General features: G+C 36.7%; 1 protein-coding gene across 2 annotated transcripts in view; it reads left to right on the top strand.

The window, feature by feature from the left end:
* Positions 1-12,158, top strand: part of LOC129264700 (tetratricopeptide repeat protein 27-like) — a 41,654-nt gene extending 29,496 nt beyond the window's left edge. The window contains exons 18-22 of one of the 2 annotated variants that reach the window (XR_010294131.1): positions 104-240; positions 1,098-1,209; positions 1,857-1,957; positions 9,571-10,990; positions 11,120-12,121. Coding sequence is in view for 1 of the 2 variants with exons in the window: in XM_054902620.2 (XP_054758595.2) it covers positions 104-240; positions 1,098-1,209; positions 1,857-1,957; positions 9,571-9,693 (473 nt within the window). In the remaining variant the exon portion in view is untranslated. Of the gene's footprint in view, positions 1-103; positions 241-1,097; positions 1,210-1,856; positions 1,958-9,570 lie in introns of both variants that reach the window. The other variant, XM_054902620.2, reaches the window with a different exon arrangement.
* The last annotated feature ends 408 nt before the right edge of the window (positions 12,159-12,566 follow it).

The raw sequence follows: 12,566 nt of genomic DNA, 5'->3' as shown, positions 1-12,566 counted from the left end.
ACATTGGAATGGGATGTAGCCCAGAATTACTTGTTTTTCATTGCTTATATTTTGAATGTCAGAAGTAAATGAATTTATTGTGTATTTTCCCATGATTCTCTAGCTGGCTTACTGAAACCCAAGATCTTAGAGCTATTTGGTAGGATCACATCACAGGTGACGGCTAATCCTATAGTGTGGAGTCTATATGGGAAATTACTAGGGGGTTGCCAGACAGATAACCTTGTAGAGAATGACAAAGTGAGTAATTAGGACAAGGTTATATTTACAAGAAGCCCTAAATCATAACGTATCTATAAACAAAAGAATTAAGCTACATTTTGAGAGAACTTTTCAATAATTGTTTTCTGTAGATTTTCTTTCAAGTAAAGAAACATAATTTCTTTTGGGATTTTGGGATATTTTTCACTGATCTTATATCTCTACACTTGTATCCTGGATAATGCAGTATTATATTTATAAGACATTATCATTCAGGTATTGACAGTTGCATTGTAGTTTGCCCAACATTATGAGCATGTCCTATAGTGAATGGCTGGAATGCTTCCTAGCAAATGAAGCTTGAGTATACATAGTGTGTATGCTAGTCTTATAAAATCCAATGATAAGTGTGAGGAGAATTTGTAAGCACTAACCTGAAGAGAAGACTATTGACATTACTGCATTTTGTTGTTGGAATACATTTTTCTCAAAGAACCAAATCTGTTAATATCTTCAAGTAAAAAGAAATATTTTATATTTTCATCTATACCATTGTGATTTCATTGTGAATCTCAAGTCAGGCCTTATATTTGAATATTTTTAGGGCAAGGCTACTTTCTAAAGGACACATTTTCATATTGCAGCTTTTTTAATGGAAAATTAAAAAAGGACACAGTCAATATCCAAGGCAAATGAAAGGAGCATTGAAGCCAGTCACAAGTGCATGTAATGCCATGGCAATCCCTGTCAATTGTCAAAAGAATGAGCAAACTTGGAATCAGTTGACAGAATCAGTTGGAAAAAAAAATCTTTGTATCAAGCAATATGACTTCCTACAATTGTAGGAATTGTGATGGAAAATAAACATTTTCAAACTTTGTTGATGAAACTTTCAGGCTCTGCAGTGCTTACAGAGGGCTCATCGACTAATCACACAGGATGAACAGTGGCACAAAGAGGTTGACAAGGTCAAAGAGGTCATAGGTCAAACACGAGAACTTGCAGAAGGTAAGAACAGAATCAGAGGAATGTTATGACTCAACAATTAAAAATATGCTTGTGTGAAGAATAATTTCAACCATTCGGAGTGCACGTTTCGGACTTGCGATTGACATTGTCATGTTTAAATGCATCTGTTCCCACAACCAGCCTCTGATCATATTTAATATTTTCACTGTTTAATTCATGAAGAACGTTCCTTTTATACCTGATCCTGATGAAGAAAAAATAAATTATGATTTTATATTGACATTCTGTTCAGTTTAATCACCCAAAGGAGTTTTCCCTGTCTGTGAGCACTATCCTTACCCAAACAAATAATTATTTTCCATTTATACATGTACGTTGAGAATTTATTCAGCTTTTTATAATTGATGATATCTCCCCTTTGAATGAATGATGCCTGATCATATCAAATTTAGTCAGTGTATTGAAGTGTTTATATCACATGTATATTCAGCTTTTTCATTTTTTTTGCCAGTCAGTTGTGCATGAAAAAAAAAAAATTCTTTCCTTTTATGATGTTTCTTTTTATTCATTATGTACATATATTTTTTCAAACCAGCAATGATTCCCCCCCCCCTGCATTGGTGTATGGTCTTAACCCGATGATTCTATTCAATTTATGATATTTTTTCTTTACTTATTTTGTTCAGCTTATGAGCACTGTAGCAAGCAAAAGACAAGTAATCCACAGGCTGTCCAGTTACTATCATCAGCTAAGCTTATGATCAAATCAACCATCTCAAAGATCAAGGTTCGTAATACACTCATTTTTCTTCAAATTTATGATTCTAAGTATGATCAGAGCCCTGTCTCGTAAAACTTGTTATCAATGATTGGTGATGGGATGAGATGAACTATTACTTTCAATTTTTCAAATAGCTGATAATTGGAAAAGTATTTCGAGTATTTATTGAGAGTCTTTTATCTAGTTAAATTCAGTAGCACACTAAATACCTTAATGCTTAGTATATGCAGTCAATCCTGCTGGGTACACATGTATATCAGGCCCATTCATTTTATTCAATTCAATGTATTTTCATCTCAAAGATGTATATGTATGAATGAATGAAAACAAAGAATCATACACTAAAATCCACCTCATTGAGCACCTGTCTGTAGGCCATGTTTTCTGTTTCCCATGGACATAGTGTCTTATTGAAGCATATGCCAAAAGGAACCGCCCCATGAAGACCACCTACCAATAACGATCAGTGCATATCTTCCGGTAGTCCTGATATACAGGTTTGCCTACAATTATTGGCAATTATATTCATAACTGTCTTGGATGCCATACCCCATTTACTCTCTATTCTTCACTCCCTGAAATGTTCAAGCCATGGTAGTTTAAGTGACTTACTACCTTTGATTTGAACAGGAAATCAGAGGAAAATCATTTCAGGAAGATTGTCACATTGTGTTTGATGTGAACTTGACTTATTAGTCTAAACAGGTTGTTTGACCACCCAAGAATTAAACTATAAGATAAAATTGTACCTTTCAATCAAAATGAGTTTATTATATATATCAATATTGCCATTATCGAGGCTCACAAGCTGTCAAAACATAAAGTTCAATAAACCAGTATCAATAAGTTTTGGAACAATCTGTCTCAATTTAAATTAGTATAATGTAAATAAACTAAGTATTGTGACCTGCTATTCCTATTCAAAGGAAAGAGCATAAACTCTGTGTGTGTTTATGAAAACAATGTATATACTATACATATACCGACTTTATATTATGGGGAAAGTTCAGTTTCTCAAGTCTTCACTCATCACCCGGTGTCAGACGCAAATGGATGAGCAGTGCCGAACGGAAGACGATATGAAGATGAACTCGCGAATGCGATGAACTTGCCAAACTAGAAGAAACCGGATAACCTAGATCTCGGGACTTTCCCGTGGATAACGTAGCAATCGTAGAACGTCGTAAGACGTCGAAGAGGCCGTGAACGTCACTAGACGTAGGACGTAGCTAAACGAGGAGAACTTTGGCGATACATGGAGACACGGAACGTCAAAAGACGTGGATAAACCATGGAGAAAAACGGCCGTAGTCTGGACCTTGAATTCCAACCAGTGAACCAACCACTGCTGGCTTACATGCCACTCCAAATATCAAAGGCGTGGCACCAAAGTGCTGGCTTTCCCAGCCAAGGAGCTGCTGAAAGGTGCTGCTGCACCCTATGCTTGCTTATCTGCAGTCTGCTGAGCATTTGCTTGCATTGCCCTATGCAGTGCACACACACAATAGCTATCAAACACAGTGAGGGGTTGCCTACTCTAGCAGTCAGGTTTGGTCTATTCATAAACAAATTAAGGAGTTACTCAACCAAGTAGGCTCTTCCACTGGCTAGTAAAGGGGAGTTTGAATAAGCTTCTGACAATTACCCCCTATTTGAAAAAAAATGTATCACATTTTGCAAAAACCAAAATATAAGAGCTTATTTCAACTATAACATTAACTTCCTGTCTTTGTTTCAATATCGTCAGTAATCAAATTAAACACGACTCCTTTTCTGGGATCGAGGTTTTTTTTTTTTTTCTTCTTCAAAGAAAATCATCAACAATGCATATGTGTGTATATATATATATCTATTCCTATTTAAAACATGTATACAGATGTCTTAGTAATTATAGTTAATACTTGTCACAGTGTTCAAGAAACTTGTATTTATTAGACATGTATGTGTATATATTATGTATATTATGCATACTTGCTTACTATAACTGAACATTACACTTCAATACCTACTGAATTTATGCCAATGGTATTGGTAACAAATTTGTTTTCATTTTTTTTTATAAAGAGAAATTATCGAGTAAGTTAATTACGCTTGATTTATTATGCGGATATTTCTATTCCTAACAAGACAAATAAAATCTCTCTTTACCTACTTAATATCTTTTCATGGTATTAGACAATCTTTTTTTTTTTTAACACAAAACTTTAGATCAAGATAATTAAAAAAAAAACACTAGCTCACTTTAGCTAGTAAAATATTAAATTACATTAAACTCTACTTGTTGACAACCCAGTTGACATTTACTGGGCCGAGCAGTCAGTCCTGCTGCTCGCAGTCTTCTCAGCAATTCTTGTAGAATAACAAGATGCTCTTCCCATGTAGGGGTGTGGATCAAGATGTCGTCTAGCTTCGAAAAGAAGCGGGACCCTGACAAACTAGAAAATATTTCTTGTGTATTTGGAAGGGGCTCAGCATCAAAAACAGTCACGCGGTTCAACCGCCTAAAGTCTATGCAAAAGCGATTACTCCCATCTGACTTCTTGACAATAACATTTGGGGATGAATATGGAGAATTAGACTTTTCTATTACATCCATCTCAATCATCTTCTCAACTTCATTATCAATTACGCCACGGAGGGCATGAGGAACTGGATATGGCTTCTGTCGGACGGGGTCGTCAGACGTTAGCCGAATCGAGTGTTCACCTAACCGAGTCTCACCAGGTAAATCAGTCATTACATCTCTATAACTACCAAGCATCCTCTTCAACTGACGCTGCTGACTAGTTTCTAAGTCAGGTCCTAACTTTACATCTTCAACAGTCTCTTTCGCTTCCAATCTTTGAACTTGTATAGTAATTGGGTTTGATGTTGGAGATGGATTGTCCTCTTCGTCTTTCTCTTCATGGTCGACGATCGTGGCCTGGGCAATCACATCCAACAACCCAGCAACAGTAACATTGGGATCTGGATTATTACTACTACTACTATCTGAATTTGCCTTTGTTTTGTCAAACCTATCAATATATCTCCTCAAAAGGTTTGCATGGAATGTCTTGTGGTTTCCATTAACATCAAGACGATAATCATTATCGCCAAGTTTGTGTACAACCTTAAATGGACCTTTCCACTGGAGGAGCAACTTATTATGATCAGTGGGGAGGAGGATAAGTACCTTATCTCCAGGGTCAAATTTACGCTGCCTACTCCTAACATTGTAGTGCCTTTCACTTCTAGACGTTGCCTTACGAAGCTCATCATGAGCAGCTTCTAGAGTACTCTTCAATCTCTCTTTAAGATCGACTACATATTGATAAGTAGTCTTCAACTCGGGATCATGAGTTTCATCACTCCATAAGTCCTTGAGTATTTCTAGGGGACCTCTAACCTGCCTACCATAGATCAATTCGAAAGGGGAATACCTAAGGGATGCCTGAGGGGCTGATCTATATGCAAACAACACTGGTCCTATGTACCTGTCCCAATCATTGGGTCGATCCGCACAAACTCTTTTCAAGATTTGCTTTAGGGTCTGGTTGAAACGCTCAACCAAACCATTACAAGAGGGGTGGTAGGGTGTTGTGGTCAATTGTTTTATTGACAACAACCTACTCACCTCCTTCATCATGTCAGACGTGAACTGACTACCACGATCGGTAAGGATTTCCTGAGGAACTCCTACCCTACAAAACACTTCAACCATAGCCTCAGCTACAGTGGTTGTTTCGATATTTGGCAATGCGACTGCCTCTGGATAGCGAGACGCATAATCAACAATGCTCAGGATATACCTGTTCTTCTTTGTAGTCATTGGATGGATAGGGCCTACTATATCAATAGCCACTCTGAAAAATGGAATATCTATTACGGGCATTTTGCCAAGTGGCACTTTGGGAACTCTTCCCTTTGGTACTGTCCGCTGACAAATGTCACAAGAGCGACAGAAACGAGTAACATCGGCATGAATGCCGGGCCAGAAGAAACAAGTTAAAATCTTCTCAGTGGTTTTGCCTATGCCTTGATGCCCACTCATTATTCCTTCATGAGCAAGTGACAACATAACTTTCCTAAAGACCTGAGGGACTACCAATTGTTTCACAGAATTACCTCTCTCATTCTTAGGTTGAAACATTCTGTACAACAGTCCATCATCTACTACGAAATAAGTGTTCTTCCTATCATCATCTGACAAACTAACTTGAGCGACTTCTCTCGCTCTCTTCAAACTAGGATCCTTTGCAGTTTCTCTTCTAATTTCTTCAGGAGAAACATCTGGGATTTGAGATGGAACTTTCAAGGGCCGCTGGGGGCGTCGAGCTTCTCGACTCTGAGACCTTGTCTGCACAGCTAGGCCTACATTAGTACCATCATCACAATTAACTTCACCTATCTCATCCTCAGAATTAGAGTTACCATTGGAATCTACATTCCTAACATGACCTTGAGTAATATCATCATCATGAACTTCAACTATCTCATCCTCAGAATTAGAGTTACCATTGGAATCTACATTCCTTACATGACCTTGAGTAATATCGTCACCCTGAATTACCATTTTCCAATCTGGATGGGGATTACTCACGGAACGGACACCTTCAATGTCCCCTATTATAACATCAAAAACTGGTGTCTCTATACACAGTGCTTCTATTGTACCTACAAACAAAGGTGAGCTAATATGAACATTAGCAGTAGGAAACCTACGCAGAGTCTGATCTATCAAAACACATTGTCTATATTTACCAATAAATTGATCTGACCTCACAAGACTTTTCTTAACCGCAACACCGGAACATCCTGAATCATAAAGAACATCAACCTTGTGTGATCCAATCCTACCTTCAACCACAGTCAACTTACCACGCCAACGACGCTGACATGCAGCACACATCATCGGTGATTTTTGTAAGGTATCTCTATTAACTATCTCTGACTTATCTTTCTCACTAACTAAAGACATTAACAAAAGTCCAAGTGTCTCACTTCCTTCCATATCTGGACTAACAAGCGAACAAGTTGCACAAGAATCTGACCTACTATCAACTGACACTTTACTATTTGTTTCATACTGAGTTGATTCTCTTTTCTGATTTTGGCTACTACTTTTTGAATGATCAGTACTACAAATTAGACTTGCACCTTGTAATTTAGTGTTACATTTAGCTGCTAAATGCCCCATCTTGTTACAGATGAAACACGGACCAATTCTTTTCCGTTCAGGAAGTGAATTTCTTAAGTTCCCCGAACTTGTTTTAGCTTCACTGTCTGACTGAGGGTACCTACTACCTTGTGGCTTTCCCTTGTTATCGTTCTTATTTTTCCTGGTAATTCCAAAGTGACCACTATGGGCCTCTACATATGTGTCTGCTAGACTAGTCATCTCTGAAATATTCTTAGGTTTCCTTTCCTTCAGAAAAAGACCTAGAGAGGTTCCACCTCTCTCAACCAGTTGTTGCTTGAGCAACATTTCTACTACACCATCGAATGTACGTTGCGTACCTGACAGATCAATCCAACGACTCAAATAATGTTCTAACCTAACAACAAATTGAGTGGGGGTCTCCCCAGACTGTGGATTGGAATACCTGAACTTTTGACGAAAATCGTCACAAGTAAGTTCAAACCTTAACAACAATGCTTCCTTGAGGGCATCATAATCTTCAGCTTTATCTGCTGGAAGTCTTGAATACACATCGAGTGCCTTACCCTGCAAGAGTGCACTTAAACTAATGGCCCAACTACTTCTTGGCCATGACTGAACTTTCGCATACTTCTCAAACCTTTTGAGATATGCGTCCATATTATCTTTTCCTTCAACAAAATGAGGGAGTTTCGGGGTTGGTACCAAACTGCGACCGTTTCCATTACCATTATCAATCATACTATCAGACCTACTCTGGCTTTGAACACGAGCCAATTCAAGTTTCATCTCCAGAATTTTTTCTTCCTCTTTCCTAACTTCTCTATTAGCCCTACGTTCCTCTTGCTCTAATTGTTCCCTTTCTCCTACAAATGAAAGAAGCTCAGGCCCTGACAGACCTAATTCCTTGCCAATCTCAAACCACTTAGTACTCATGTTTAAAGGTTTAAACTACCACTACCTAAGTCAAAAAACTATTGAGTAACTATATACTATATCAACTATTTCTTATAGGGGTGTTTGATAACTTGTGTGGCACAATTTTCATACATATTCAATTTTGCAACTCACCGACAATCCAAAATAAACCTTTACTCGCACTTGACCTTGCTGCGCATGCTCGTCGCTAGCAGGAGTGTTGGTGCACTGGATGGTCCTTGGCCCACTGACACAAAGAACTTGAAGGATTTCGGCTAAATTCTGAAAATTGAACAGAAAATTTTTCATAAGTACATATCACAAATTTTGCGAGGGGTCATGTCATCGACCAATTAAATCTTATGTTTGTTGACCAATAAAACAAACAGAAAATCCTAGATTATCTTCATCAGTACATTATACAAATCTAACAATCAAATCCTATACCAATTAATTCAACCAACAGGGTATGTTATGGCCTAAACTTCTCGGACAAGCCCCCAAATTGTCACATTGGGTTTGATGTGAACTTGACTTATTAGTCTAAACAGGTTGTTTGACCACCCAAGAATTAAACTATAAGATAAAATTGTACCTTTCAATCAAAATGAGTTTATTATATATATCAATATTGCCATTATCGAGGCTCACAAGCTGTCAAAACATAAAGTTCAATAAACCAGTATCAATAAGTTTTGGAACAATCTGTCTCAATTCAAATTAGTATAATGTAAATAAACTAAGTATTGTGACCTGCTATTCCTATTCAAAGGAAAGAGCATAAACTCTGTGTGTGTTTATGAAAACAATGTATATACTATACATATACCGACTTTATATTATGGGGAAAGTTCAGTTTCTCAAGTCTTCACTCATCACCCGGTGTCAGACGCAAATGGATGAGCAGTGCCGAACGGAAGACGATATGAAGATGAACTCACGAATGCGATGAACTTGCCAAACTAGAAGAAACCGGATAACCTAGATCTCGGGACTTTCCCGTGGATAACGTAGCAATCGTAGAACGTCGTAAGACGTCGAAGAGGCCGTGAACGTCACTAGACGTAGGACGTAGCTAAACGAGGAGAACTTTGGCGATACATGGAGACACGGAACGTCAAAAGACGTGGATAAACCATGGAGAAAAACGGCCGTAGTCTGGACCTTGAATTCCAACCAGTGAACCAACCACTGCTGGCTTACATGCCACTCCAAATATCAAAGGCGTGGCACCAAAGTGCTGGCTTTCCCAGCCAAGGAGCTGCTGAAAGGTGCTGCTGCACCCTATGCTTGCTTATCTGCAGTCTGCTGAGCATTTGCTTGCATTGCCCTATGCAGTGCACACACACAATAGCTATCAAACACAGTGAGGGGTTGCCTACTCTAGCAGTCAGGTTTGGTCTATTCATAAACAAATTAAGGAGTTACTCAACCAAGTAGGCTCTTCCACTGGCTAGTAAAGGGGAGTTTGAATAAGCTTCTGACAAAGATCATCAGGGGGATGTAATCCCTGTTCTAGGAAATTCCTCTTTATGTATGACTTTTCTTGTTTTATTTTCAGAAAGAGCATTATGATGAAACGATTCCACCACCGTCATGGGCCGAGCTAAGTCAACCTGTTGAGGGATTAGAGTCCAAACTACAAGAACTGCTCGATAGAATATCACAATTGAAATCAGGCTGATAGTTCCCTGTCCTCTTATCAAATTCATTTTGAGTTTTGAGATTTCTTGGTTGATGTTAAGAAAATCATTCTCAATAATGTAGCAATGGAATGCACCATCATTCCATTCAGCATTCCATAGTTGTCTCCAAGTCTTACTTATGTACATTGTCAAAGTGAATTACACATATTTGATTATCCCCATTTGTAACTTAAAAAAATACATCCCTCAATGGATAATTGTCATCGAACACTCACATATCATTTTTCTTTAGCTCAGGTTAATATGTAAAGCATTTGTAATGGATTAGGAAGTTGGTTGTGGATGGCACTTTTCTATTGCCGGTATGAAACTGCCCTTTGACTCTTGTGAGTTTGATTTGGTTGGAAATGGGAATAATATCTGGGTTTTTATATTTTCTTTTTAGTGAGTTATATATCTGAAACATATTTTTAAAAGTCAGAATACTGTGAGAGGTGATGTATTGTTTACCCAGTTAATGTTGTTGATTCATTGGAGTCAAAATATTCCAATGTTATATCATACAGCCATTTATATATTCCTAAAGTAAGAGCTGCTTATGGCATCATCTTCTAGGAGTAATCCTGTGAAGCATCATTTCTGATTCAATTCTCACATTGTTGTGTCTATCCTAAAACAGTTTTATGAACCATGTCTTGCTCTCTTCAAAGAGATTTTTTTCCATTAAAAAAACAAAAAAATTATCATAGAAATATGAAATTGAAGGCTTGTGTTTTATCCAGAGAATGTAAAATGTGGAATATCAACTATTTGTTGCCTGATTATGAATATTCAACTTTACTATTTTACCATTCCTAAACTTGTCAATAATGCTCAATTTTGCTTGGATGCTGTGTCGATGAATATACAAGAGGAAAGTTTGTTTTGGAACAAATCAAAATTGCCATAAGTTTATTCAAAACTATACTAGTCTATTGTACATGCACATCTCTACAGTATATTGTTTATGTCATAAATATGCCTCTTTTTGGAACGAACAAGGTTATTAGCCATATCACTCATAAGTAGGCCTACTTATAAGCATCATTGGCACATCTGTAAGGCTGTTCATGTCTTGTGACAGACTGAACTATTTTATGTTTCAAAACGTGTTTACAAATGTCTGAGCTACAGCCTGAGAATAATTAGACCTCTTGCAGGCATATATGTACATGATGTGATTCTTGGTATTTTATTATACATTACAATTCTGGGACTGTAAGATGAAATTTACCTAACAATGATATCATTGGTAATGACTATTAAAATCTTGATTTTGATTGACCCCTGGAGTTCGTTTCATATAAGTTAAGAGCGGCTTTAAGAATGACTGGTGATCCTTTCTTGTGGTAAATGATGTTCACCATTATATGTTCATTGGTGATTATTTTGTGTGTAGGAAAGTTTCACCAGTCGTTCTTAAAGTCACTCTTAACTCATGAACAGCTTTATGAAACACCCACTTGAACAGTTTTATTATGGTGTTCTACTGATGATGGTGTCACCATAAACAGCACAAGACCCTTGTGGTGTTTCATGAAAAGAGGAACTCTATTTCAAGTAAATGTTTATTTTTCTTGGTCAGAAACGTCTAGAAAGATTTAGTGAGACTTAGTCATGTTCAAGTGAAACCAGGCTTCAAGTTCTGGTAATCATCACAGATTGAATCAAAATTAATTTTTAAAAAGGAATCTAACAACTGACCGAGTGTTTGCATGTATAATAGGTAATTAAGTACCAAATGACTGAGGGGAACAAGGTCCCATTGATGACCTTCTCAAAGTTATGAAACATTACCCACTTAGTTGTAAAGGGATGCTCCAGGCTGAAAATATTTATATCTCAATAAAAAGAGTAAATTCAAAGAGCAAAATGCTGAAAATTTGATCAAAATTGGATAACAAAGTTATTGAATTTTAAAATTTGCAATATTCTGGTGAAACAGTTCTAGGCATTTTCTCTTAGCCTAAATGTCATTTCCATCCCCAAAACAAAGTGTTTTTATAAGAGAATAATTAGACCAGCACAACACTGGAAATGCCATTAATATTGGATATAAATTAAGAAATTTATGACATTTTCAGGTTTTGTTTAATTTAAAAAAAAAATGATATGCCGTCTTGGGTTTTAATGCAAATGAGAGGACCAATGATGGCACACTACTTATGTAATTATTTTATTATATGAAATATGAAACATTTCATTATTTACATTTGAAAATAAAGATCCTCTTGATTGAATCATAATAGGTTACACAAATGGGAGTTCCACAATTGCAAGTTGGAAGCACACCATGTTGTTCATTAATTGGAGCAAAATTTAAATATTTTATGTATTAAGCTTCAAAAGAAATAGTGTGTGGGGAATCGATTCCCCAATTTGCATAAATGCTTTGTGAAGCTATAATAAACTTTGAAATGCCATTAACTTTTTCTCCATCCACTTTTTAATGAAATGCTTAATAGATCTTTCTATTTGTAGTCAATCATTTTTGTTTGGGTGGATTTTTGTCTTTAAACTAGGTCACGATATGATTGCAATTCCCTTTAATTTTCAAGACTTTCTTACAACTAGTTGAGTTTACCTTTAAAATTTTGCTTAATCTGTCACACACAAATTACACCACAAAATAGTAACAATACAAAAGTGATAAATTCTTGATTTAGAGACATTTTATTCCTTAGCATCACAAACGGCAGTACAAACAGAAATGGATGTATATCTCACGTACCAAAAGTGTATGTAACCAGTAGTTCATTGTATTATATATGACAAATATCAACATAAATCAAAGCTGCACATGCAGAAATATATTCTCTATATTTTCCAAAATTACTTAGAATGATACTCAGAATGTTTCTGGGTATGAATG

The sequence above is a fragment of the Lytechinus pictus genome, chromosome 7 (assembly GCF_037042905.1).
Source record: "Lytechinus pictus isolate F3 Inbred chromosome 7, Lp3.0, whole genome shotgun sequence".
Classification (NCBI taxonomy): Eukaryota; Metazoa; Echinodermata; class Echinoidea; order Temnopleuroida; family Toxopneustidae; genus Lytechinus; species Lytechinus pictus.
This window is presented reverse-complemented; position numbering and strand designations above follow the sequence as displayed.